Below are 27,937 nucleotides of genomic sequence, written 5' to 3'. Positions count from 1 at the left end.
TGTTTGGTTCTCTTTTTGGTGAATTCCTCAGTTTTGATACAATACCTAAAGAAGTACAGTACAAAGACTGATACAAAGGAATGTAGAGGGACAACTTGAGGGTAACAGTTTTACTAAGAATTTTCTCAAAGAGGCAGCTAAAATGTCAAAGAAACTAATATTCTATTTCCAAAGTTTGTATGACTCTAAAACATTTCAAAAATGAAGATTTCTTGTGTCCTTTTTAAGAGAATTTTATTTGAGTGGTTCTTACAAAGATTGTTGCAATATGAAAGTCATTTGTTTGATAGAAATATCAAGCTGTCTTGTCAAACACACTGAAGTAACCCAAAAATATATTTCAGAGCTCACAGAGCTTAAAAAGAGCAAAGATTATATGCAACCAGACAAAACCTATTTCTGCATTTCCTATTTCTTGCTCAGACTGCTTTGCTTACCAGACTGTCACTAAACATCTTGAGGAAATGCAGGGATCATTTTGTTTGGAATCTTAGACACACCAGAACACATAATATTTACAAAGAAACTTTTACAGATACATTAATTGAAAAGATACCATCCAGAAATGTAATTTTGAAATCTCCTTTTCTTGCCAATTGATCAGAATGCAAGATGAGATGTTAATCAAACAGCCCTTTTAGCTGTCTTGAATTTCCATAGACTATGTATTCCAGAAACCTCTGCTAAACCATTAACCAAGTATCAACATACTGAAATGTAACTGCTGTGTAAAAAGTTAGGCTTCTGAAACTTTAAAAACATCATTACATCCCTGTCTGCCTTTTTATGTTAAGCACATTTGTTCCCCTAGAGCTATCCCTATAGATCCTTAATGTAATTTTCTACATGTACATTTAAAAGGCAGAACAAGAGAACAGCTTTGTATACAGTGGGATTTGCTAGTTAGGGAGAATGAGCACACTGCATTCCTGTTAACGTTTTTATTTTTTCAAGGTAACAGGAATTGTATACAAATGACAGTAGACCCTTGCCTCTTTATTTTTTATCTAAATAAAAGATAACTCAAGATGAATTCTCAAGAAAGAAAAAAAGCTATGTACATAAAGGACTATATTTTCCTTCATCGTCTACTTGGAACCAGTAGTTGTGTTGCTGTCATAGAATCAGGAAAGAGGTTGTGATAAGTTGGAAGAGGTACATACGCTGCTGTTATCATTTTACCTGTTGAAAGAAACAGAACGATGGTTTAGTACCTTCACTTAAGATTATTAGACCATTAAAAACAATCACTCAGAAAAAAGGTCAAAACTCACCAGCAAACCACCTGCCATGCAATGCATTGACAGCAGCAATGGCTGCAGCAATTGATGGGCACTTCACATACACATTGCCCTAAAATACAACAAAAAAGGTGTTGTGATATACATGGATTCCAATAAGATTATTCAAGTTGCCTATAGAAAAACTGCTCTATAACTACATAATTGTTTCACTTATATACCTAGAAATCTACTGAAAATAGTTTATTATCCCATAAACTGGCCATGTTACTATCCTGTATGATTTGAAAGCTGCTGAAGAATGAAATCAAGGTGCCAGAATTTCGTGGCAAGCTTTTAACACTAACCAGCAACAATAATGCTACATGATGACTGGAACTATTTTTTTTTTCATCTTAATTTTTTTTTATTAAGCTCTTTACTGGAAAATAATTGGCTTTACCTGAACTATTTTTAAAATGTCTTTATTTTGTAGGGGGTGTATTTATTTAGTCAGTATGTTAAAGCTTCTTTCAGGGAAAAAAAAACCCCAATACCCTCTAAGGAAAAAGTGATCATAATATGCCCCAAGTATGTATGAAAATTAAGACACAAAAAAGTAATCAAAATACCTGAGCTGAATTTTTGTCAACATAAATATGAATAACTCCTCCATGTTTATTACATTCTTCAATCACATCATCTTTAATCTCTGTATCCCATCCAACTTCTTCTTCTCTGTAACAAAATATTAAATCTATTAGACACTATTCAAACTTACAAAATGACATATTCTAATCTGTATAAAAAATCTTAAATGTGTTCTATTTTAAAAATCATTCAACACTTAGGTGGTTCATTGACATCTTTCAAAAGATACTTATACCAAGTTTATCATCATTTCATAGGACTGGGAAAAGAGTATACTGGTGATACAAACGTCACAGAAAACTACTGGGTATAAATGTAAAACAAAATGTGCAAAGCTTTTAATTGAATTCCAATCTTACACACTGACGGGAAATAACGTGCATAAAAATTACACTAAAAGGATCAAAATGATGGCAGTGTTTGAACTACGAAATATGTTTAAACATCCTAAATGTTAGCTTAGACAAGTTAAACATTAAAGATTTCACAGCATACCCGTTTGAACTTCATCAAAGTAAATTACTTACGTTTGAGGGTTAAACATGTTGGAGAGTTGGAAACACTGTGTTGCAAGAGGTTGAACAGAGGCAGCTGCAGCTAATGCTGAAGCTAAAAAAAAGAGAGAGAGAAATCAGTTTCATGGAAAATGCATCAGAATATCCCCATGAATAAAAACAAAGCCAGATATAACCACTGGACCCCAAGTGTGAAACTAGGGTGGTCAGTCACTTTAACACCACCCCATTTTAGCTGCCAGAAAGCTGAGGCAACTTAGTAAGTTGGGAGTTTTGTTTTCAGATGGGAAATTAAACCCCAAGTAGTGAAAATCCATTCAGTAAGACAAATGTCAATACAAATCAGGAAAATAAAAACAGGACTGATTTTGTAGGACTGCTGGAGTTTATATCCTGGAGAAGTGGGGGATGATAAAAATATAGTCTTCAAAATTCCAACTAAAGCTATACCCTATTTCTTAGGTTTCTGCCCATGAATATACAGTTATATATTTTCTTTTAAATAAACATTGTAAAAGGATGAAGTTTTAAAAAGAATACACATAAAACCATCCAAGTATTAATATCCTAGGACTATAAAACCTACTACAAAATCAAATTAGTATTTTTAAAATTATTAGGTCTGTTCAAGCAGGAGAAACACTAAAAACAGTAACATGTATCTATAATAGTCATTGTAAAAAAACTACTGGACACATATTTAGAAGCAAATTTAAACCAATGTTGGTTTTAAGTTTGAAGTCACAGCATTTTGCAAGACAGTTGCTCCACTGCTTTCACGTGACTTAGAAAACATTACCAGTAGCTGTTACAGAACTCACCGTAATCATAATATTTGACCAAATTTCATCCCAATACATAACAATAAACAAAGCTATGGATAAAACAGTGCATTAGAAATTATGGTAATTAAAATGAACAATAACCTGAGGAAGTTATCAGAAATATCCCACTGAATAAAAAATTAGGGCTGTGCATGAAATACATCATAAAAAAAGATAGTTTCTGACAGAATAACATGTGCTTTTTGCTTCTTTATAGTTTGCTTCAATAAACAACTATTTGTGTTCCATAAAACTTTGTATGAAAATAAAAATGCTAAAATAACTAACGTCATCTCCACTGGAGAAAGTTAAAGATGCAAGTGTGCTTATATTACAATAAAAAAAATGAAGCCCACTGTGTACCTTTATCATAAACGAATAGAAGTATGCATGGAAAAAACACTAGAAGATTATTATATGCTATGAATACTGAAAAATATTAGAAAATGTATCATGCACATATTCCAGCTCAACCTAGATGAATGCAAAACACAATGATTCAAACACAGAAATATAGCTAAGAGGAAAATCCACCAGTTCTACTTTCAAAAAAATCTGTTAGGAAAAAAAAAAGATTGAGTGCAATCGTCTCATTTGCTGAAAAAATTAAGATACACATTTAATTCCTGACTATCAAGGAACAAGAATAGACCTTTTTCATACAGAATCATTTAACTAAACAACTTAAAGTATATCCTATAAGATACCAAATTAGCTCAACAAAATGCTCTATTAAATGGCAGAGATTTACTTGATAATTGAAAACTAAGAAAAAATAGCCTATTTTATAAATTGTTTCAATCTCTGAAATCTGCATGCATTTGGTTCTAGATAATCTTCTCATTGCTTGGTAATGTTTATACAAATCACTGGAGTTAGTTTCTCCTAACCTTATATTAAGTTCACAGACTCCATGTTCTAAAAGATTTGTCTACTAAAATGACAGGTTTCATCTTCTGACACCTATATAAAAGTTACCATCAGAACACAAAGATAAGCATACAAAGCTTAGAAAATAATTCTAAGCAAGCTATAGCAAAAAAAAGCATGGCTATTTACCATCTTTATTCAGGTAACTGTAATGACTTGGATTAGGCCTTCTAAATATGAATTGCCAGATAGCTTACTGTTAATGAAACTTCTCAATATGAATTACCGGAAAGCTTACTGTTAATGGAACTGTCACTGACAAAACTGGGCCCAAAATGCAAACTACAGTGATAATTATGATATATACATACACAACTATGTCTTGCTACATTTACATCCACTTCAAAAAACAAATAAAAAACTCAACTCACCTTCAGTCTGTTGGGAAAGTCTTGTTTGCAAATCTATAACAAAAGAGAATTCTACAGCTCAGTGCAGGAACAATGAAGAGCCTCAACTAACAGGGTAAATGTCAGGAAAGCATTAATAAAAGAGGACTATGGTAGCAGGGTTTATCAAAATGAACTTATAGTAAAACCTGGCAGCCAAACCTCCTTCCCCATTCCTCATTGACAAGGCTTTGGGGCCTTTTTCCTTCCTCCTATCCTAGGAAACTTACTTATGCCTCTCTCTTCCTATTCCTAGAACTCTTCCACATCTCAAATGCATACCACTATACTACTCTTCACATGGGAATAATGGGAAATGGGGAAAGGGAAGCACACCGGTCAGAAAATGCATGAAAACCCTGATCTTGAGAATTCAATTCCAAGTACTTGGGATATTCAACTATGTATTGTTCTATCAGTGTCAGTAAGCATTCTAAACTTTAAAGTTTTATGGTAAAAGAGTAAATACTGCAACAGTACACATCAAACACTTCCAATAATCTACCAATTAAGTAGTGAAAGACACCATTCTAACCATATGTATGGTTATTTTTTTAAGTTCTTTTAAGTTTTAAATTGTCATGTCCAGCCCAGAAGGTGGTAGTTTTATTAGGTCTGGTTTCCTGGCCTATTCTGGAAATTTAATGAGGCAGGAATGAAACCTAATCAGATTTACTATAGTATATGCAGTACAAGAAAAATTTAAGCAGCTGGTCTATATTAAAAAATAGAATGGTGATTTCTACCAATATATTTTTCTCATATAATTATTAAAATTCTACATGAGAAAAGCAAATTAAGAGAAAGCTGTCATCAAGTGAAAACAGCAAGTGTGAATAGTAAAGAAAATGTCACAGTATCTAAAGCTTATCTTGAAGTCTAAAAGTTATAGAAGTACATAACATAAAAATTGTTTGAATTCAGTAACCTAATTTTCAATAATGTGATTCAACTGCAGTACTTTTATTACCATTAGGGTTTCTTGTTGAGTACAGAAAATGATCATAAAACATGGGCAAAAATCAAAAGGGATTTGCAGCCCAAGTCATATGGTGATGTAAGAATACCTGGGTCCTAGGTGCTCAAAATTGGCATCTCAGGGAGCTGAAGAAATGTAACTGGTGTATACTGAAGGAACTTGAAGATATGACCATAGGAACACTGTCAATAAACTTTAAATTATAACACAATTTGTCTTTTTTTTTCCTAAAATGGGAAAAAATGTATAGATATCAGAAATCCATGCTATATTTTAGTGTATATAAATAAAAATTTCAAAAATGATTCTTCAGGTCATTTGTAACAAATTAGGAAACAAAGCATGGGTTTCAAAAAGATAAGAACTAACTTATCTTAGAAAAGACCTGTTAAACTTCCAGAATAAAGACATGTGGATATAATGATGGGCCACTCTTGGTTTCAAAAAACAGCTTTTAAGAACTTAGGGGAGTAGGGCCTCAAATATATCAACAGTCAGCGATTTATTTAACTTTAACAAGGAACTTGTAAGGTTTTAAAGACAGTCAGGAGAAAAATACCCAGTTATGTAAATATTTACCTAAAAGTTGAGTGTTGATTATTAACTCAGCAGTAAAAGCAATTTATGGGAAGTTTTAAGAAAACAGAACCAAACTTTAAAATCATCCATCAATAAACATTAAAAAGGGAGACTACAATAGTTAAGTGGCTATTTTAAGCAATCCATATGGACATTTAGAATTTTTAGTCTTAATATATACTACCCAGTAAGTGTAGTCATTCTTCATTTCATCATAGGAGAAATAATGGCTGAGGGAAGTAACAATGTCTAACAGTGAGAAACTATTATTAGGCAAAGATATTGTTTACAAAACGAATCAACATATTTGATACAGCAGCCAGGATTTAAGTTAAGATTGTTTAGAAATGAATCGTATGTCTTTGTATTATTAAATCCCCAAAGGCACCAGCCTCTAGTGAAATACCTAGAATATGGTAAACACTCAAGCATTCTTCTAAAATATTGGAAGAATGAACCTGAAAAATGGGAAGCAATACAAGGATACAGTTTTCAGGTGAAACAGTAACTTTCAAACCAGAGACTAGGATACATTTCTGAAGTGATGGGTTTCCTTTAGTATCTTCAATTACATTACGTGGCAATTCTATGACTACGTGTTCACTGTAAAGAAATTAAATGTCTAATACTTGTTTAAAAAGCTAAAACAAAACAATTTAGGGAAATCTGGAGTCATCAAATGACCCAAATACACAAATGCATTAATAGTTATAACTGTTCTTCTCATATGGAGACACTAGCATGACTGTCAGTAATTTTAAAGAGCTACCTTATCAGAGTTCAAAATAAGTCAGTTTAAAAGTACAAGACCCTAAAGGCAAGTACTCACAAACTTGTGAATATTCACTAAAAATAAGGAAAACAAAAGCGCCCCCTATAGAGAATATAAAAGCAGAAATGATCCTCTACTTAATGGCTTTTCAATTAAAAAGGAAATCACGAGGCAACCACATGGAACTTCTTATATATTCAGAGGCAGTACCATGATCTTATAAATTCTACATATTGACGAAGTCTCACTTTGTAGGTAAGATCATAGGACCAATTCATAATTGAAAATTGCCATACTTTCTTGGGTTAGTGTTTCTTGTCATCTAAAGTCCAAAATACAAATGCTTCTTCTCAGATGTTCTAAAAGCAAGTTTTCACCATTTCAAAATTTAATGCTATCCTAATTCGTAGATTCTGGTTAATTTCAAGTAACTGAGACACAAGAGAAAACAATGTGATTCAGAAACTAAACCCACTGTTACATAATTGTAATAAACTACCAGTTCTCTCTATCTTTTCCTCACCTCTCCACTTCATTCCATGACTCAAGATCTCGAAATACAGTTGACCTCTGAACAACTTGGGGATCAGGGACAGCAACCATCTGAGCAATTGAAAACCCATATGTAACTTAGAGTAGGCCCTCAGTTACCCTTGGCACTTCCAAATTCACGAATTTAACGAACCACGAATCATGTGGTGCAGTTTTCACTACTGAAAAAAATTCACATGTAAGTAAACCATTGCAGTTCAAACCCGTGTTGTTCAAGGGTCAATAGTAGTATGTGCTAATTAGGAAAGCAGTTTTCTCTGCAATTTTCTCCATAATTATTTTAAATAAAGCTTGATTCAAAGGCCTCTGATAGCTTTCTAAACTTAAACATTAAAAAAAAAATTTTTCCTTTGAAACAATATAAACTTTTTAGCCTTCAAAAGTGATATTTAAAAAGATTTAACTTACAGCAATTTCAACTAAAAATTGATATGCAAGGATCAAAAATACCCTGACAGTTTATTATGATCAATGGATAATTCTGTCCTATATCATCATTTCCTTACATGAACTCTTGAAAATTTTAAGTTAAAAGTACTTGATGAATTGAATTCTCAGTAAGTCCTTTTAATTACAAAAATTTGGCAAATTTTCGAATTAGGTGAAAAAACAATGATTTCAAATAGAAAAGATTCAATTCCTACCTGCCACAGCACCAAATGCAAGAGAGCCACTCATTTGCAAAGCTTGCTGTGCTGCTGGTGGGATCTGTAAACCTGTACCTGTAAAAGAATAGGTCTTAAAGTCCCTGCTTTGTTAAGAGTGGGTAATTCCTAGCCTTCTGGTTGCTTAATACCAAAGTCACACTTGATTAAAACAAATTACAGTGGTCCTCTGGTAGCCGGGCAAATGAGATTTTTTCCAAGTTCCCCTTGGATATCAAAATCCACAAACACTCAAGTCCCTTATGTCAAGTGGCGTGGTACTGTCTGCCCTCCGTACTCAAGGATGCAGGACCTACAGATATGCGGGGCAAACTATACAGGCAGGACGTAGTATAAGCACTGTTGCAACTAAATTTAATCTGAAGTATAAGATATAATTATTACAGAAAGCAAAAAGAATCCTGTAATATATGCTGTGGTACTCAAAAAGCACCATCTTAAAGCAGATTCATTAGAACTTCAAGGAAATGAATTTCACCTATGAAACCACATGTGCTGCCCAGGATAATAGTCAACTCCAAAATAAGAAAAATAACTTTCCATTTATTTGTCTCCACGGTTACCTTTCTCATTACCATATCCACAACAGATCATTCACAACACTAGGAAAAACTTACCCTCCGCGAGTCTTGCCATTAATTGGAGACGACCAGTTGTTCCCAAGTCAATTCCAGTCCTTTCCAGTTCATCACTGTCTAAAAATGAGCTAGCACTGGAAGCATCAGTACGTTCAGTAACATGACCAACTTTCATTGGCCTTCCTGCTAGCTCAAATCCATTAAGCTGTTCCAAAGCTTTCTTGGCACATTCTGAATCAGAAAACTATACAATTGAAGGGGGGATAAAAAGTCCAGTAATTACTTATATATGGAAGGTGAAGAAACTCTTACTTATTAAGGCTAGTATATTCAATAATTAAACCTCAAAGGACAAAGTAACAAGTTCAAGCTATAAGTAACACAACATAAATTATCAGATCACCAAAGTTTACACATATTAGATTTATTAGTGTGGTGGTTTAAATGGCAAGACATTATCAAGTAATAACACCTATCTTTGGGAATAAAGAATCTTAGTGACAAAATGTGAAAAGTAGCTTTTCAAACACGAAAACCCTTTTTAATATGCTGAGATAAATGTAAATGGGGGCTTCTTTTCTCTCATAAAAGTGAATATTCAGGAAAATTAAAAGTTCAACTCAGGTTTTTAAAACAAAATTTAGTTTTTAATACAAAATTCTGGGTCACTGTTTTATTGCCAGCAAAATAAATTATTCTCAATTTCAGGATGCAGACAATAAAACTTTAATTCACATAATCTCGTTTTAATACAATGAAAGAACGGGATATAATCTAATTCCAATGCTTCACCTTTCATCAGAATGTTGGTTTAAAAAATTTTTTTCCCATTAGCAAGATGTGAACAATTACAGATAGTAGTTACAAAATAGAAAACATTTACACACACAACAGGACCAAGATTTACATAATCTAGCTTTTAAATATTTATTTATTTATTTAGCTGCATCAGATCTTAGGCACGCAGATCTTTGTTGCCACGTGAGGGATTCTTTTTAGCTGTGACATGTGAACTTAGTTGCAGCACACGTGTGGGATCTAGTTCCCTGACCAGAGATCGAATCCAGGCCCCCTGCATTGGGAGCTCACAGTTTTAGCCCCTGAGCCACCAGGGAAGTCCCTACATGATCTAGCTTTGCATACAGATTACTAAGTCATAGGAAATCGTTCATACTTGGTTTACATTAAAAAATCAAAATGCTTTGCAAAATTTCATTATTTACATGACATTTAGTAGTGTTCTAGTGAAAATGTGCCCACTGAGCAAATATTCAAGCATGAAACCTATTATACATAATACTAAATACTTAAGATAACAGTATAATGAAATACTTATAAGCTGCACATAAAATCCCTTGAACACTTTTTCTTGGAGGGGGGGATCATGCTAATGTTACTAGTAACAAAATAGTATGTTGGTGTTCTATAAACAACTGTTTTCCTTTCACCAATACACACTAAGGTAGATAAAATTTCACTGAACAGTAGAACAGAGTCTTATCACAAAAGAATAGGTTTAAATTTTATTTAAATTTGGATATAAGATCCAATTGTAATTTGATAAAATCTGAGATTCTCCGTAGTTTTTAAAATTTTTGTGTATAATAGCAGCAGTGGTGACAACTACCTGTATTTTAAATTAAAAATATGTTTCTAGCACTTCCCAAGGTTACAAGATAATTTGAGAAACTATCATCTAACTGGATTGCATATAGAGTTTACTTTTAAAAGGGCCCCTCCATTCACAATTATTCCTGCTGCTACTTCATACCCTATTCAGGCACTGGGCTTCAATGGTCAGCTACAAAACTTTTAATAAGGGAATCCTGGTCCTGGTTGTCAGATATGTCCACATAAAAAGTCAGAGAATTCCAAGAGACCTTTACGCAACTAACATCTTGTCTTAGAAAAGAGTCAGATTGAAGAAGTCATAAAGGAGTGAATGACTTCAATAACATGAAGAGTTGGCTAAGCAAACTGACCACTAACAGAATGATAGCAAATTGCTTAAAGTTTCACATTTGGTGGACACTTTCAACAACTAAGAATTGGCTACTAACAGCAAACTAATTTAAAGTACTTAAAAATACTAACCTTATCTCCCCTCCCCAATATCAATAACTAAGCAGGTTTTACACTATGCTCTTCAGATCAAACACTTTTAAGTCATAATGTTAATCATGGGTAACTGCTTACCGTAATAAATCCGTATCCCTTAGATCGACCTGTTTCACTATCCATCATGAGCTGGATACTTTCAATCTAAAAATGAAAACCACAATTTTTATGTAAGTTGAAAAGGAGGGAGCAAAAGTATTTTATTCTTTAAAACATGATTTTAAAATGTCTCCCCCTAAAAAATAATAGAAAACATCACAATCCTTCATGCCCTAAAAAATCTTCTTTCTAGGGGCTTCCTAGGTGGTGCAGTGGTTAAGAATCCGCCTGCCAATGCAGAGGTCACGGGTTCGATCCTAGCTCCAGGAAGATCCCACATGCCACGGAGCAACTAAGCCCGTGTGCCAAAAACAAACAAACAAACAAAAAATCTTCTTTCTAGAAGCCTATAAACGTCCTGAACAGGAAGTTATGCATTGGGGAGCAGGAAAAATGTTGGACAATCTTAGTCTTTTGCAGCAAAAACCACTAAAAATCTGAAATTCTTTGCCAAATACAATATTAAAAACAAAATCAACATGTTTCTTTCACATTATGCTAAAATACGCCGAACGTTAATTCTCAATTATGCCAGATACAATAAACTGCCCAAGATGTTGGACTAAGTAAAAAGAAAAAAACCACCGGATGTGGTTGATGTTTGCACAGCACAGTGAATATGGTACAATGCAATGATTGCATTTATTACAACACAATATTCCAGCACCTATACATTATATTTCTTCATGTTCTGGTTGTTTCAGTAACATATTCACTTTATGATGACTGACCAACTCATACAATTATGATTTGTACCCCATTAGTATGTGTATATTTCCAATTAACTACAAACCACCCACAAAAATCAACAACCCAACTTTATCATTATTGACACCTAAAACAGTTTAATAAAGGAGTTGAGTGGGGCAGTGAAAGAAAAAAATGAAATGTATATCCAAGGGCAATAAAGATTAAGTAGTGGATAAGGTACAGCAGGAACCAAGATTTTTATCCATGACCATACAATGAATTTTTTAAACCAGAGCACAGCCTACTAGTAATGTTTCTTCTAAATATCTCTTCTAAAAAGAGAACTAGACTTATCCTGGTGATTCTTTTGAAAAAAAAAAAAAAATGTACAGAAACATCAAATTACAATGTTGTGAATTACAACGTTGTGTACCAGGAACTAACACAGTGTTGCAATTCAGTGGCTACCAGAGGGATGGGGGGGGTTAGATAAAGGTAGTCAAAAGGTACAAACTTCCAGTTATAAGATACATGAATACTAGGGATGTAATATATGATCATTAACAATGCTGTATGTCATAAATTAAGGCTTAAGAGTAAATCCTAAGCATTCTCATTCCAAGAGAAAAAAATTTATCTATTTCTTTAATGTTGTAGCTGTATGAAATGATGGACGTTCACTAAACCTACTGCAGTAATAATTTCATGATGTATGTAAGTCAAATCATTATGTTGTACACCTTAAGCTTATACAGTGCTATGTCAATTATATTTCAATAAAAAATGAAGAAAATGAGGACCAAATGGGAAGAAACACTCCAATTCCTTACATAGCAAGTATAGAGAAGCTTATATTCCCCCTAAATTTTCAGTAAATATTCCCCCCTCCCCCTGCCCCAAAACCAATAAAAAAGAAAATCTCTTGCTCCAGTTCACAGTACATTTTATCATTCAGGTTGAAGTTTTAATAACTGAATCTAATACTATGCATTTCAGTGTAGCATTACATGTGTTAAAAAAAATTTTTTTAATTTATTTAAAAATAGATTATGTCTTCAAATGATATCTTGAGGGAAACTACCTTAATGTAAAAGTTGACACAAAAACTTTACAGGACCACTCCCTCTCATTTTAGCACGAATCTCTTAGAAACATAACAAAGCAGATAAATGAATTATTATACAGATGTATGTTTCAAGAACAAATGTATTGTTTTAAGAACCTAATTAGGATCCACTGAAAAACGTCTGGCACTTACCCTTCCAAAAGGCTCAAAGATCCCCCGAAGCATATCTTCAGTTATGTTAAAGTGTAAGGAGCCCACATAAAGCCTCATAGGTCCAGCACTTCCCTTTTGTAGATTGTTTGCCATTGCTGCAGCTCTGTTTTTTTCTGCCTACAAGTTAGAAAGGACAACATGCACATCACACACAAAATCCACTTAGAATGAATATATATCATTTTGAATGGAGTAGTAATCTCACACCTTAGGTCTGCTTAAAGACAACCGATATCAAATTATGCTAAGTATAAGTCACAAAAGGACAAATATTGTAAGATTCCATTTACATGTGACTGATGGCACTGAATGGTACACTTAAAATGGTACACAATGCCAAAATTTTAAAACAATTTTAGATTTCACTATGACATTTTATAATAAAAATTTTTAGATTAAGTTTTAAGAGCATATACAAAACTCATATAAAAGAACTACCCAAGGCATTTCATACATAAAATGTGATCAATCAAAACTACATTATGCCAGGGCTTCCCTGGTAGCACAGTGGTTAAGAATCTGCCTGCCAATACAGGGGACACGGGTTCAATCCCTGGTCCGGGAAGATCCCACATGCTGCGGAGCAACTAAGCCCGTGTGCCACAACTATTGAGCCTGAGCTTTAGAGCCCGTGAGCCACAACTATTGAGCCCACGTGCTGCAACTACTGAAGCCCACGCGCCTAGAGCCCATGCTCTGCAAACAAAAGAAGCCACGGCAATGAAGAGCCCGCGCACCGCAACGAAGAGTAGCCCCCACTCACTGCAATGAAAAAGAAAGGCCGTGCACAGCAAAAGACCCAACAAAGCCAGTAAAAATGAATAAATAAATAAATTTATAAAAAAAAACCAAAAAACCTCATTTATAACTTTGATCCTTCTGAATCTTTTGCCAGGGCAACGCACACACTATTAGGTTTGTCCTCTATCATGGAAAATAATGTGAGCAATGATCCCCTCAGTGTGCTTCGTAACAATTATTTTCTTATTGTTTACATATAATCAAATGATAAATACCCAACATTACATACCCCTAAAACACTATGTAGGACCTACCATCATCTTTTAGAGATAGAAGGTAGTAATTTGACCATAGTTACAGCTTGTTAACAGTGAAGCTGGAATTTCAATTCAGATCTAGTTACAAGTCTTGTACCTAACTATAGAATGATGTAAAAGCTTGATGAGTAACCAGACTTTTCAGGAGTTATGAGGAGTATTTATTTCATGGGTTTGAAAAGGAATGTTATTTTGCATTGCTCAAAAAATATTCTTTAAATCTTGGGGAATTCCCTTGGCAGTCCAGTGGTTAGAATTCAGTGCTTTCACTGCCAGGGCCTGGGCTCAGTCCCTGGTGGTGGAACTAAGATTCTGCAAGCCACATGGTGAGGCCAAAAAAAAAATTCTTTAAATCCTATATTCATTTTACAAAGCTAACTTATCAGGTAGTCACAGAAATCAACTTCTTAGTACAAACAGGTATGATGAAAAATTCTAAAAATAATTTCATATTATATACTCAACAGAACGACATATCCCACTTTTTTCACACCTAAACTAAAATATTAACACTAATTTCATTTTTCTAAAGGCAACACTCGATTAATGTGGAGAATCAGCAAAGATTTGGATTATCGTAAACAAAAAAATTCTCAAAATTAGTTTGAAACATTTCACTTTTAAGAAATGCTAGAACTGATAGCTAGCTGTTCAAACTACTCTTAACATTATATATACAGTGAAAATCTTAGATTAAAAACCACTCTATTAGAAAGATAGGAAGGGTTCTTAGATGCTTCTATCCCCAAATAACTCATTGCAAATCAATAAATCCTAGAACAAGTTCTCAAGTCTTTTGCATGAGATAGATATTTACAACTTACATTAAAATGGAACAGGATATTAAGAATACACATTTATCAAAGAAATCAAGGTAAATTTTTTTTAGAAAAAGCTATCCTGAAAATATCTAACACCTGACTAAAGGTAGTAAGTGCTGATTATGTAAGGCTCAGGAACTACAACACAACACTAAGCAATAGCAGGTTTCCAGCAGTATCAGTGATCAAATCCTTAACCAAGAAAAAAGTTACCTGTGATGCCTGTACTATGATTGGCACTCCTAAAACCCGCTGGCCAGTTAATCCTATTGCTAGAGGCACTGAGCTAACATCGACAAACTCCACATAAGCAATTCCTTTGGAACGTCTTGAATTTCTATCAGAAATCATCCTCACATCTCGAACCTAAAAAGAAAACACACACTTAACACAAGGTTCTGGTTGTGCAACCATTCACAGTAAGTATAATAATTTCAAAAGAAGAGACATATTAATGATACTGCAAAGCAAGGCATTAAAAAGGTTTTTTAAACAGGTAAATTTGTAGGCCCAATTCATTTATCGACTTATACATCAATTCCAACACTATCAACTTCCAAGTGAAGCAAAAAGAAATGGTATCAAAAATAAATTCCCTGGTGGTGCAGTGGTTAAGACTCTGCACTCCCAATGCAGGGGCTTGGGTTCAATCCCTGGTCAGGAACTAGATCCCACACGCCACAACTAAGAGTTCACATGCCCCAACTAAAGATCCTGCACACTGCAACTAAAACCTGATGCAACCAAATAAACATTTTTTTTTAATTTCCCTAATTAAATTCCACAAAACAAAAAATGTGGTGTTTAAATGTTTCCTCATTTTATCTGTTATACTGACAATTACTAAAATGCTGTTCGCAATTTCTACTTAAATTAGCTCTGTAAATAGGCTCAGATTACCTTTCCTACTGTGGAGAAAAACTCTTCCAAATCCCTTGGCCGAATTCTTGCTGCCAGCTGCATGCAGAAAACGGTCCTTGCATCTCTTTCTTCAGGAGTGAGATTATCAATAGGTTCCCTAACAGGAGTAAAGAATATAGAATGAATTTTCTAACTTATTGTTTTAAAATAACTCAACATCCATTTTTGGTAAACAGAATAAACTTTCCTGAAACCAGTTTATCACTACTCCCAAGCTCATTTTCACTGAGGTATATAAAATGTCCATAAAATAATTCAATGTGACTCAATGCCTTCAACATGATAGTTTCTAAATGTTTCTTATTATTTTACATTATCAGGACCGAAGTCCACTGGCCTCTCAATCTTACAAATGGTATTCTCTCCAGGATAATAAAGGGCCAACCAGAAGCCTGAGTTTAATGATAGCCACAAGTAATAACCCCTGACTATACACAAATGTTGGACTGGTCCAAAACTAGTAGAAAGGATGTATCCCCAAAAGGAAATCATAAAGTAAAATTAAGTTTCATAATCACAAACAATAAACTTGAAAGTAAAACCCCAAATGATGGAAAACTATTTGACTCTAAGAATTCCATTATATGGGGATATATGTATAAATACAGCTGACTCACTTCGGTGTACCTCAAAAGCTGGTACAAGAGTGTAAAGCAATTATATTCCAATAAAGAGCTTTAAAAAAAAGTAGTTTATTTCACGAACTTTGACAGATGTATGGAACAGTGAGGTAGCTGTTTATTAGAATTAGACCAGTCTTACTAAGACTCTACAAATTCAGTATCCGAAAAAATACATCTTGATGGTTATAGAATACAGAAACAGTAACAATTAGCATATCGAAAATGAAAAGCAGATTATCTACACATTAAATAACAATAGCTGGATTTAACTTAACCATGTTTACAAATAGATGGGTGTACACTACTAAACTTATAGAAAAATTAAAGTGCCCAAATAAGGGAGAATAGAAGAGCACAACAGATGAAATTTAACTTCATGAATGCCAAGGGAAGATGACAATGTCTACTAACATTATTATAAATAATTTTACTAAGATTAAGGTTCTAAGTAAATCCTTAAAAATGTAAGCATACACATGCACTTTCTTAACCATGTTATGGACATTCTCAGCAAGAATGTTTCCTTGAACCAAAATGGTAGACTGTATAAGTCTTATCTTCAATTAAGAGGAAAATACCTCACAGAAACATTCAAAAACATATTACCACTTAAAAACAAGCCAAATCAGTTAAGATTTTGGAAATTAAATACTTTTCTCAAGTAAGGGAACCAAATGAAAAAAACTCATGACTATTTCATTTCAACTACTTTCCCACAAGAAGTTATTTCAGTAAATCAAAAGTTATTAACTCCAAAGGTGAGTCAAGATTAAAGTTTTCTACAGTTACCATTTAAAATTAGTTACTATAAAAGGGAAATAAAAGCACATGTAATATCTACACATTAAAATGGTAATTTCTGCTCCATTCTTCTTACATGCAACTTATCGAAAACTTAGAAATTCACTTTAATAACACAGAATTGCAAAATGAATCAAGATTTAATACGATCCAAATTACTAAATGTCATTAAATTTAGCAGTAACATAAACTGTAAAAACTTTATAAAAGCTCAAAGTGCAAAACAAAGGAAACAAGGACAACAGTTACCTCACTGGGCTCTTGTCTTTTCTGAATGGACTTTTGCTTCTGGAACGTCGTCTGCTGCAAAGTTAAAAAGTTTCAAAAGTTACCCAAACAAGTACACCATATTAGTTCCTTGAAAAACAATTTAAACAATTCAGAAGTATGTTTAAAAACCTTAATTTGATGCTATGAGGCAACCCAATCTTTCCTCGGATGGCACTGTTAAATTTTGGTCCGGAGCTAAAAAGGAAACACAAAATTACACTAGTTACAGGGTAAGGGTCTTGCGAAGATCGCGTTCATGCGCTCTCCAGCAAGTTTAACATTGTTTAGGCTGCTTGTTTTCCACCTCAATTATGAAGAGGAAATAAAAAGACTTTTTCTTCTCTTAACTCTATCCCAGGCAAACTGCTCTTACAGTTATCCATCCTGGACCACTGAGAGGTGCCAAGACCAAAGGTTATGGCCTCAAATCTTTTAATATTCTTAAAATGCTCTACTTTCAGTCTAGTTCTCTTTAATTACATATTTATGAATACATTCCTGAGGTTTAGGGGAAAAAAAAAAAACCACAAAGTGAAAATTATCCCGAACTTCCCTCACACCAGGAGTAATTATAATTAACAATTTGGTGTGCAACTTTGCAGATCCTTTCTCAGGAATATACATGTTTTTATATATACATACATATACTATATTCACATGTCTTCTTGTTTGAGGAACTTTTTTTTTCTGGCAGTGCCATGCGGCTTATGGGATCTTAGTTCCCTGACCAGGGATCAAACCCAGGCCCTAGGCAATGAAAGTGCAGAGTCCTAACTACTGGACTGCCAGGGAATTACCTCGAGGAGCTTCTTTTAAAAAATAAGGGAAATAATTGTTTAAATAATCATGCAACTCCAACTTTTCCATTGAACAGAAAGACTCCAAGACTGCACATAAGCATATTTAGCATGTCATACACTTCAGTTCTTTGTGACAAAATAGTCCATAGTAAAGATGTGAAGGAAGTTCATCAATCCCTCAGGAAAATTCACTTTTCAGGACTTGACATTAAAGGGATGTTTTCAAAAAAAGATCACAAAAGTAACTTTTTAACTTAAAAGGTCAGGTCAGATGTCCCTTAGTGCTCATCCTGCTATCCTTTACCAGGTGGGTAGCAAAATGAAAACATATGGTGGTCTTCAACCCACACTTGGATTTGTTTTCATGGACTCTACATACACCTATTAACACCCAAGCAGTTCCAAGTAATATTGAATTAAACGGGCCCTTTGCAAATCACACTAAAAGTGATAAGAATAGACATTTACTGGATATATAAGAGTCTATAAGCTATTTTCTTCCCCCTTTAATTATAAAAGTTTCAGTTACTGCCTTGGTAGTTAAAAATCACCTGAAATCAAACATAAGAACCAAGCCAATTTTAAGTCAGACCAGAATCACAGGCTGACTTCAAGTATTCATCACCCATCAGAGGTAAGAGTATTCACAATTAATTAATGTAATCCTTCCCTGCTATTTATATTTAATTCATTCTGGTAAAAAAAGAATGCAGTAAATTTTGATAAATAGGACAAAAAGCTAAGTATTTTCTAATAAACCACTCAGAATTAAAATAACACTGTAGTCCTTTTTAAGCTGTTAAAAAGTTTATAAAATAATCAGCTAGGAGGACTTTAGAGAACAAGGAATGGAATCCTTTTTATTGAAGAGCCAGAATCAGAGCTCAAAGTGTTACTAACTTTATCAGCTTCAAATAATACCAAAACATTCCATCAATAGCAGTAAGTATTGCGGGTGCTTTAATTTACATTCTCTTCTCATTCAAGACTCATTAACAGCTTATCTGTCAGTGGTTACCTCCTTAAAGGATGAGAAAACTAAAGCTAAGAATGTTTCTCAACCAAGTTAAAGAGCCAAGGTTCTGATTCAGGACTGTTGTCTTTGAATTCAATCTTAAAACACTGAAGTTTTGAAGTTAAAATTGTTAATTCTAATATAGTCCATAGTTTACAACAGTGTATTTATTAACAGGGAAGATCACAGAGCACTAGCTATTTTTAGATTCAACCCCTGCTCAAGAGTTGTAAGAAGGCTCTTTCCAAAGTCATTACATACAGTTTAGCTTTTTAAAACTGACTATAATGAAACATTTCCAACTTGTTTAAATAACCACATCTGAATTTCCAGTGATTCAACCTTCAAAAGCACTTTTAGTGCAGTCTATTAAATAAAACACCTTAAATACAAAGATGTGTGATGAGTCCCCCAAATAATCATTATCAATTAAAAAAAGAAAAAAAAATCATTATCAAGAAGTATACACTAAATTCACAATTGGTCTGTCATTTCAGCTGAAAACAGCCACAGGGACAAGACTGTTAACTAATTACATATTTGACTAATTATACATACTTATAATTTGTATCCATCAGAGCTTTGAAATTTTAAATAATTTATGTTCAGTAAAGGATACTGTAATAGCTCATGAACCTTTAAGCTTTCATGTATTTGGCACTAAAGCATCAAATCTTTTTTTAAAAGCACTTTAGTGCTTCAAGCGAATTGGCACACAGTTAAAGTATTTTTATATGGAATAACAGACAATGTTCTGTATGCCTAGTGAAACAAACATTATGTATCTGTCTACACACTATTTCTACTGGACTTTTCAATGCCAAAATCCTTACTTAATACTTTTTAACTAGTCATACAGAATAAAATAAAATTCCGCAATTCAAATCACTCCAGTTACATTGCTATCTGGATACCCAGACAAATCTCTCAAACCAGTATCATCATAATTATAGTCACATACTAAGGACTTCTGTAGCGGCCTCTGAATCTGCGATCTCTACTTCTTGAACGGCTCCGTCTCCTTTCTTTGCTTCTACTTCGCTTCCTTTCGCGGCTTTTGCTCTTTTTCCTTTCTCTATCTCTACTTCGCTTCCGTTCCTTACTTTTGCTTCTTTTTCGTTCATGACTACGACTTCTGCTCTTGCTTTTTTTCCTCCTGAGAAGAAAAAAGTCACCATTATCCTGCTGATTTAAAAATCTGCCAAAATATACTTCCTTTTATGGTCAGAAGTTTTATCTTTTTGTAAATTTATCTTGATATTTTTACTATCATACAATGACACACAATAATCACGGAAAAATAATTCTTAGGTAAGGTAAACAACACCCCACCTTTGCCTTCTACTAGTGAAAATCAGCAGTCAGTTGACAATGAATCGTGAGAAAGAGGGACTATGATGATCCTTCTTGAGAGTCAGCCAGAGTTTTAACAAGGAGAGGACTTGTCGGTAGGTATAGGTCAAAACCTGAACTTTTAAATATCTTTTTTTTCCTTTTTGGCCACACTGGGCAGCATGCAGAATCTTACCCTGACCAGGGATCAAACCCTGTGCCCCCCTGCAGTGGGAGCAGAGAGTCCCAACCACTGGATCGCCAGAGAATTCCTGTGAACTTCTGAAGTCTGACCATCATATAACTGGCCAACCAAGTATTAACTGTAATCCACAAGACTCAGTAATAAAATCAAAGTTACAATAAAATAACATTAAGAATTAGTGCTGGATCATACATAAAAATTGTCATTAAATACACTGATTTCTCTTAAGCCAATTTTGACCCAATTTGCACACATGAACACTATACTTTCAAAGGGCCATACAAGCATCACTATCTTGGTTTTTACGGCCAAAATTATTACGAGTAATGACAAAGGACAATAAAACTAATGCAGTAGATTGCATCCTGACATTCGTAGACTTTAATGTGACCATTTCAGATACTTTCTTTTTAAAGTTACGAGTACACCAGATATTGAAATATGCCATTTTCATGCCAGTTTATACAAGCCTGTGGGGTACAATGAAAAGCAAGAATCAACACCTTTACAAATTCTCAAACTCTGAAAGGTGAAAAAGCCAGTCAGCTGTGTTATCTTCGTTTATTTCTGTATTCTTCACAGCATACCACCCACTCATTTCATAATTTTTATAATCTGTACCTCTGACATCACCCAAATTTTCGAGGTGCCTTCAGATATTTCAATACAAATTGAAAGACATTTCAAATTAAACTTATCCACTTAAATGCCATTTTGTGGTGGCAAAAAGATTAAACATTTTGACAGCTACATCATTTGGAAATTTAATTAACTGTTTAGTCCTTATCAAAGCAAAGTTAGCACAAGAGCAGTTGAAGTCTGCCTCAGAGAACCTGTAAGCAGGTCATCTTAGAGTGCATTGAAAATAGAAAATGAAGACACCCACCTTCTGGAATCTTGAAACCCACACTCCAATCACAAGGAGATGTAGAGCTTTCCAAGGAGGCAGAAACTTTGTCTAAAATTTCAAGATAATCCACCTGACTGTCAGAAATGTATATGCTAGGTAGCACATGACAGAAAATTAGGCTACACTCATTACTTATATAGACGTCATCAAAGCAATGCCCAGAAGGGCAACAGATAACATTCCAACTTTGTTGCCTAAAAACCTGAAACTATCTCTTAGACTAAAGAATTCTGTGAGATAGCTATAATCAAAAATCCTAAATATTACTAGGGGACAAAGTAAAAACTCCATCCCCCACAAAAAGGACAGACAAATAAAGTTTTGCTCTGCTTATAGATGGCCCATTGCAGAGAGGTAGCCAACCTCCCAGTTTACCTTTTTAGGCCCCAAATTTACTGCGCCAAGGGAAAGGACTCGAAAATTGGAGAGCTAATTTCAACTTAAGGTCTTTCTATGACTTTTTTTTATTAATGAGCCCCCACCCACATCTGAAGGCAACCCCAGACAGGTAAAAAGACAGCAACATACTAAGACATTCAGAAATATTACCCTCTTTGTAAAAGCCCAGACAAAAATTTAAGGGTGCCAGAAAAGCAGTATACTTCTCTATAACAAAATGAAGCTCCAAAGAACATTTATTAAGTTAACTAAAGAAGGGTTATCAAAATCCACACTAATAGTCAAATCCTGTTACAACTTAAAAGGGACTTTCCAAAGTCTTTAGTGGCAGTGGAATTTTGTACTGAACATCATTGAAGTAAATGGTCCACTGGGCTGGGCCTTTGGACTTTTTGGTTATATGGCCTCTGCTGTAAAGGTGTTTTGCTATAACTGGATTTGACCTCTTCCATGTAAGAAGATCTAAATTTTAAATGCAAAGTACTCTGGAAAATAAGAAAAAAAATAGAAAAGTCATTTATTCCAAAATTTATAGATAATCCACACCACAGTAGCCAATATATTTCAGCTGTGTCATTTTGATTTTTTATGCTTCTTTGAGTAATTCCCAAACAGCTTAAATGAACGGATGCTGGTTGAGACTTTGCAAAACCGGTTATACTAACAAAGAATACTCCCATGAAGGCAAGCTCAGATACTTAGAAAGAAATAATCTGAGGTCTTGCCAAGCCCAGGGGTATAGCTTTTCAGAAAGAAAGCTGATAGATAACCAATTTGTGTTATATTAAACTTAGTTCCTATTACTGTCACCTGAAATCAATCAAGTGTATGTACTGAGAATGACTGTTTTTTAAAAGAAAACATTTATTAGTCAACTTTCAATTTCTCAGAATGTGCATTTTCTTACTACCTTAAAACTACATTCCAATACTCAATGACTTTTAAAGAACAATGAAGTTTTAGGATGAAAAATGCAACATGGCACCTTCCTTTGGTTAAGAGACAATTTACACTAAAGGCTAATGCACAGAACATTCTTCGTTTTATAATTTATCTCTAAATACAACAGTTTTCTAGATAACTTTCAATCTGAAAGATTAATTCCCTTGAGAAAAAAATGGGCTGACAATTCCTGGACCAAGGGAGTCATCTATTTAATCAGCTTTAACAGAGGACAAGAAGTCTGACGGAGAAATAACTTGTACATTTAAAAAGAAACTAGATGGTAGCTGAAATTCTGAAAAGGTTCTTCCCTTAAACAAAGAACCCTGTGGCCAATTAAAGAAAATTGTCCATTCTTCTATTTAGTTCCACTGGACTCTTCACATTATATATATAAAAGGCCACTAAGCACCAGTCATTGAGAGCTTGATGCTAAATTTCCTTGGAAAAGCTTGGTAGTCTTAATGAGCTTAGTTGTAGGATGATTAACAAATATTAACTGGAGATGGGATTAGTGGCAAGGAATGACATCTAAAAATGGTACAACAAAGGCATGTGCCCAATGGTGTACATCCTCATTTTTTTGGGCACTTAGAGTGAGATCTGTATCCATCCACTAGGCCTGATATCTAGATTGGATAATTTCAATTTATAGGGATATCTTTTCCTAAGTTTTCTTTTGATTACAGAATTGCAAATTAAAACAATTAGGAAACTTTAGTAAAAGGTCTAAAATCAGAGGACATTAAACCACGCAATGATTGGTTGACTGCCTCAAATTATAACAATTCAAGACTAAACCCAACCCAATACCCATAATGTGCTGTGATTAGTGAGGAACTATAATAGACTTCCACCTAAGCAGAAAAAAATATAGGACATGTGCCACAAATTGTATCATTTTGATCCATTACTACTACAATATTCTAGGGTTAAGAATATTGGTGTAGCAAAGCCTGAAAAATCCAGTCTGATAATTTCCTCATCTATTTTGTGAAATTATATTAACCTACCTTACAACAAGCTTGTTGTGAGAATACTGAAGCAGTGTATTAAGAAGCACCCTGAGCTCTTAGAAGGAAGAGCCAAAAATAAGTGCCTTATTTTACCATCATTTTTCATTATGTATTACGGGGTCATGAACATGACAAAATGTTTGAATATGACATCACAAAGGCTAATAAAACATCTTAAAGCTTATAATACAGACCATGTGATGTTAAAAAGCACTGACTTTAGAGCTGAAGGAAAACTTCAAGAACCAGGATCAAATCTTACAAAATGCATCTGGTTTATACCATTACTTAGACTTCTTGTATACCATACTCTGTACTAATCTGTATCACTGAGTTCCTATTAAGGGTTACTTATTTAACCCAAATGGCATGCATACATATTCATAGTTTTTTGAAATGTCATTCTCACTATAAGTCTATGAGGGTTTAAAAAGCTTAAGACAACAAAAGCCATGTAGGAGGAACATTAAAAAGTACTTAAATATGCTATAACATTACTACAAAAAGAACCTTTAGAAGCATCAAGGAGCATAAATAATTCACAGCTCTGATTCCTTCGGTAATTTAGGGCAAACAATACTTTTTACACAGCCTGGTTATTACCTTCTTCCTAACCCATCTTCAGTGGATGTAATAGCTTTATTGATAACACCAAATAATAAATACTAAGCCAAAGTTAATAAATTTAAGACGAAAGACAAGCTCTAATACAAGAACTCTTATCCAGATTTTCATGGATGGACTTGGAGGGGAAGGTGTCCAAAAGATCCCTGATACCAATTCCTGAAATCTAAGGAAAGAATCCATAGTTTTACATTCTCAAATAGTGTCTCATCCCAAAAGATAAACAATCTACTTTTCTAGAAAAGGCAAAGAAAAGCTTCAGGAGAGGACCTTAGGTTTGATGCTTTAGCCACAGAAATACAACTTAAAATCTCAATCACATATAGCTCCCCCCAACCCAGGTCCCTTCTTAAAACTTACTTTTTGCTACGTTCTTCATGGCCGTTAGCACTGCTCAACTTGTTCTCATCCTAAGCAGGGTTGATAGAAGAACATCATGAGGACGAAGTGGTAACATTTCAAGTTGTCAAAGGGTAAAGGGAATAGGAATAAGAAAATACAAAACAATTTTAAAACTAATTACTTGTTTATAGTTTAACATGGAAGGCTATAAAAAAATTTAGATGGGTATGTGTTTAACCACTTTGTTGCTTACAAATTAAGTCATCAAGATACAAAAATAAAAATGCATATTAACATGTTAAATTTTATTTTCTTATATAGTTAAGTAGTAAGTTATCCAGATTTACAGTGTTGAAGTGGTTAAATAGAATTTCTATAAAACATGAATGAAGTCCTGTTTTGAGTTTTATTCCATGTGCTATGGCCCCTTTGGTCAGTACCACGGCTCTATTTCTGCCTAAGCCCCATGTGGCCATGCTAGCAGCCAGCCACTATCGATTTCCTGTGACCGATGCCATTCCTGAGATCTTCGCCCATTTCCGTTGGAGGGTTGGGACTGTAAGAGCTTGATGCCACCTCTGTCACACATCTCGCCCTGAAGCAAACAGGGATTCACACTGCTTTAGTAATGTTGACTCCCAAGAACCCAAGAAAGTCAATTAATAATCCACCAGTCCTACTTCCATACCTGTTTACATGGAATTACATCCATGTTAAACTAAGACAGAATCTTAACATTAAAATAGAAAGTAGCGCTTCAAGAGTCTAAGCATTACAAAACTACACACACTATTCAAAGCTTTAAAGAATTCATCCAAATTGGTACCACATGGTCGAGCTATACACTCCAAAACAAATGTATTATTTTTAAAAGGTTTAGCGCAACGTTTATTTTAAAGTTTGATCACATCAGTTATAGGAGTATAAGAGCTAACTTACAAAGCTTTATAGTTTGTGACATCAGTGATAACGCATGCATACTGCTATTTTCACCACCAACTGGTGAAAGAATGAAAAGACACTTCTTTACTTTTACTGTGACACTGAAATGGGTCAAAGACTATATTATTAGTCAAAATAACTCCTTTGTAGTTTTTAGTGTGAAATACTATGGCAGGGACTAATTAAAAATAAAGCAATATGGAGAACAGTTAAACAGTCATCAAGTGACTCTAAGTTGTGACACTGCCTCTTCTGCTTTAAGAAATTTTTTCTATTCAGGGATCCAAGAATTTTAGTAATTTTTAACTGAGCAGCAGATTATCACCTGCCTGTTTTAATATTTACTATTACCAGTCTTATGTACAGGATAAATTTTTAAATCTCACCCATTTCTTCTTGTAAGACTTGTCTTATTTAAATATTTGCTTGCCACAGACTGGTTATGCTATGTTATTCTTGGACCCCTGCTGTTTTCCCAAACCACTACATTCACCTTTTTGCTATACCAAACTGGAGCTGGTAATTCTTAGTTGAGTCATTTTACCTAGGGGACCACGGTACAGCGATAAGTCACTCAATTACTACCTTATGATTGACAGTTCACACTGGAATCAAAGGTGAATTCATGGGAGTAGAGGTGAGATATCGTTAGGCAAGTCTACAAAGAGAGATAGATGGGCATTTATTCATCACGCTGAAGTGAAACTACTGCACAATATTATTACATCAATAGCATATATTTACTTTTGTAAGTTACACGTAATGCATCTCTGATAAGATAAATCAAGAGGGCTCCGGGGAGGTTAGTTTACATTTCAGCAGTAGTTTCGTGAAAATGCTAAATTAAGAAATAGATAAACCTCACCGACTTGTTTTCTCTCACCTTCTTGTAAGGAGCCTCAAGCATTGCTTCAATATCAATATCGTCTGCCATTTTCTCTAAACGCCTAGATAAAAAATAATAACGAACATTCAGCAACTCATTTTAAATTCTGCTAAAGTTGCTCCTTACCGAACATATTCCAGAACTTCAGAGACGCCCCACAAAATGACTAAAGTGGGACGACACACTTTAGTAGGCTTGGAAATTAAATCTGAAATGTCCCCAAGACCGAACACACTAAAGCAGATTAAGTATCCGATTTTTAAAACGCCTGCAATGCCTCAAAAAACAACCCGAGAGCCTCGAACGAAAGCGCCTCTTGCCGCGCAAAAACCTGCGCTGCCATCTTAGGGGCAAAGGGAAACTCCCTCGGTTGGGAGGGGTTGTGTGCCATGGCAGCGTTCGGCTGGCGCCATGTTGGGAGGTCGCGGCCGACCCAGGCCTAGAAGGGACAGGTCGCCATCTGCCCGAGGCCTCTCTGGAACCCACGCCACCCGAAAACCCTGAAACCTACCCGACCGGAAAGAAAGGGCGCGGTCGTCGAAATGAAGCCGACTTCTCAAAAACCTACCCCCCGCCCCAAACCCCGTCCCTCGCTAAGACCGCCTAAGGAATGCCCCTCAACCCAGAAAAGACCACCTCAGAACAACCGTGAAAATACGCGGGTCTGCGATGCCTCCTTACCTGTGCGGGCTTGCGGGGCCCCTGCGGTGCTCGTATTCGGCAAGGGGGGGGCTGCTGCTGCCGCTGCCGCCGCCGCTGTTGCTACTGTTAAGCCGCTAGGCCCAGGCCGCGGTACCACCCAGCCCGAATTTCGGGCTCAGAGGGAGGATAGGCCCAAGCGAATCTAAAAGAAACAATGGGATTAGAGGAGCCCGCGCGGGAGTTCAGGACGGCGGCTTCGGCAGCTCAGGATCCACCCCTCCGACAGCGTCGGCAAGCTCTCTGAAATGGCGGCGGCGGCTTCCCCGTACTCACATTCACCAACACACATACACACACACAAACACACGGGGCCTCACAGAGTCCTCAGCACGGGCTCTCGCGAGAAGCTGCCCCTAGTTACAGTCCAGAGTAGTGGAAATATCGCGAGATCTAAGATTGGGCCCTAGCGACCGTGGCCCAATCTCGCGCAATGATTGCGCCACAGATATTCCCATCCCCCACTCAGAAAGGCGCTTTTGACCTCCCCC

The 27,937-nt window shown here is 35.1% G+C and overlaps 1 protein-coding gene across 8 annotated transcripts; it reads right to left on the bottom strand.

The window, feature by feature from the left end:
- Positions 1–218: 218 nt before the first annotated feature.
- RBM39 (RNA binding motif protein 39) lies at positions 219–27,937 on the bottom strand. 8 transcript variants are annotated; one of them, XM_057700741.1, is made up of 19 exons: positions 27,429–27,732; positions 26,745–26,808; positions 26,447–26,519; positions 24,938–25,514; positions 21,569–21,644; positions 20,111–20,302; positions 17,464–17,529; positions 17,314–17,367; positions 15,620–15,737; positions 14,933–15,085; positions 12,820–12,957; positions 10,851–10,916; positions 8,694–8,898; positions 8,056–8,133; positions 4,512–4,562; positions 2,399–2,480; positions 1,853–1,958; positions 1,275–1,353; positions 219–1,182 (listed from the first exon to the last, which is right to left on the bottom strand). In XM_057700741.1, exons 4-19 carry the CDS (start codon positions 24,954–24,956, stop codon positions 1,082–1,084), a joined length of 1,584 nt encoding a protein of 527 aa, XP_057556724.1. In that variant the 5' UTR covers positions 24,957–25,514; positions 26,447–26,519; positions 26,745–26,808; positions 27,429–27,732; the 3' UTR covers positions 219–1,081. The 8 variants fall into 8 exon arrangements, with proteins under 8 accessions (XP_057556724.1, XP_057556723.1, XP_057556720.1 ...); XM_057700740.1 differs by having other exon boundaries at positions 24,938–24,987; XM_057700737.1 differs by lacking the exons at positions 21,569–21,644; positions 26,447–26,519 and having other exon boundaries at positions 20,111–20,305; positions 24,938–24,987; positions 26,727–26,808; positions 27,429–27,937.

Source organism: Hippopotamus amphibius, chromosome 12, assembly GCF_030028045.1.
Source record: "Hippopotamus amphibius kiboko isolate mHipAmp2 chromosome 12, mHipAmp2.hap2, whole genome shotgun sequence".
In the NCBI taxonomy this organism is placed as follows: Eukaryota; Metazoa; Chordata; class Mammalia; order Artiodactyla; family Hippopotamidae; genus Hippopotamus; species Hippopotamus amphibius.
This window is presented reverse-complemented; position numbering and strand designations above follow the sequence as displayed.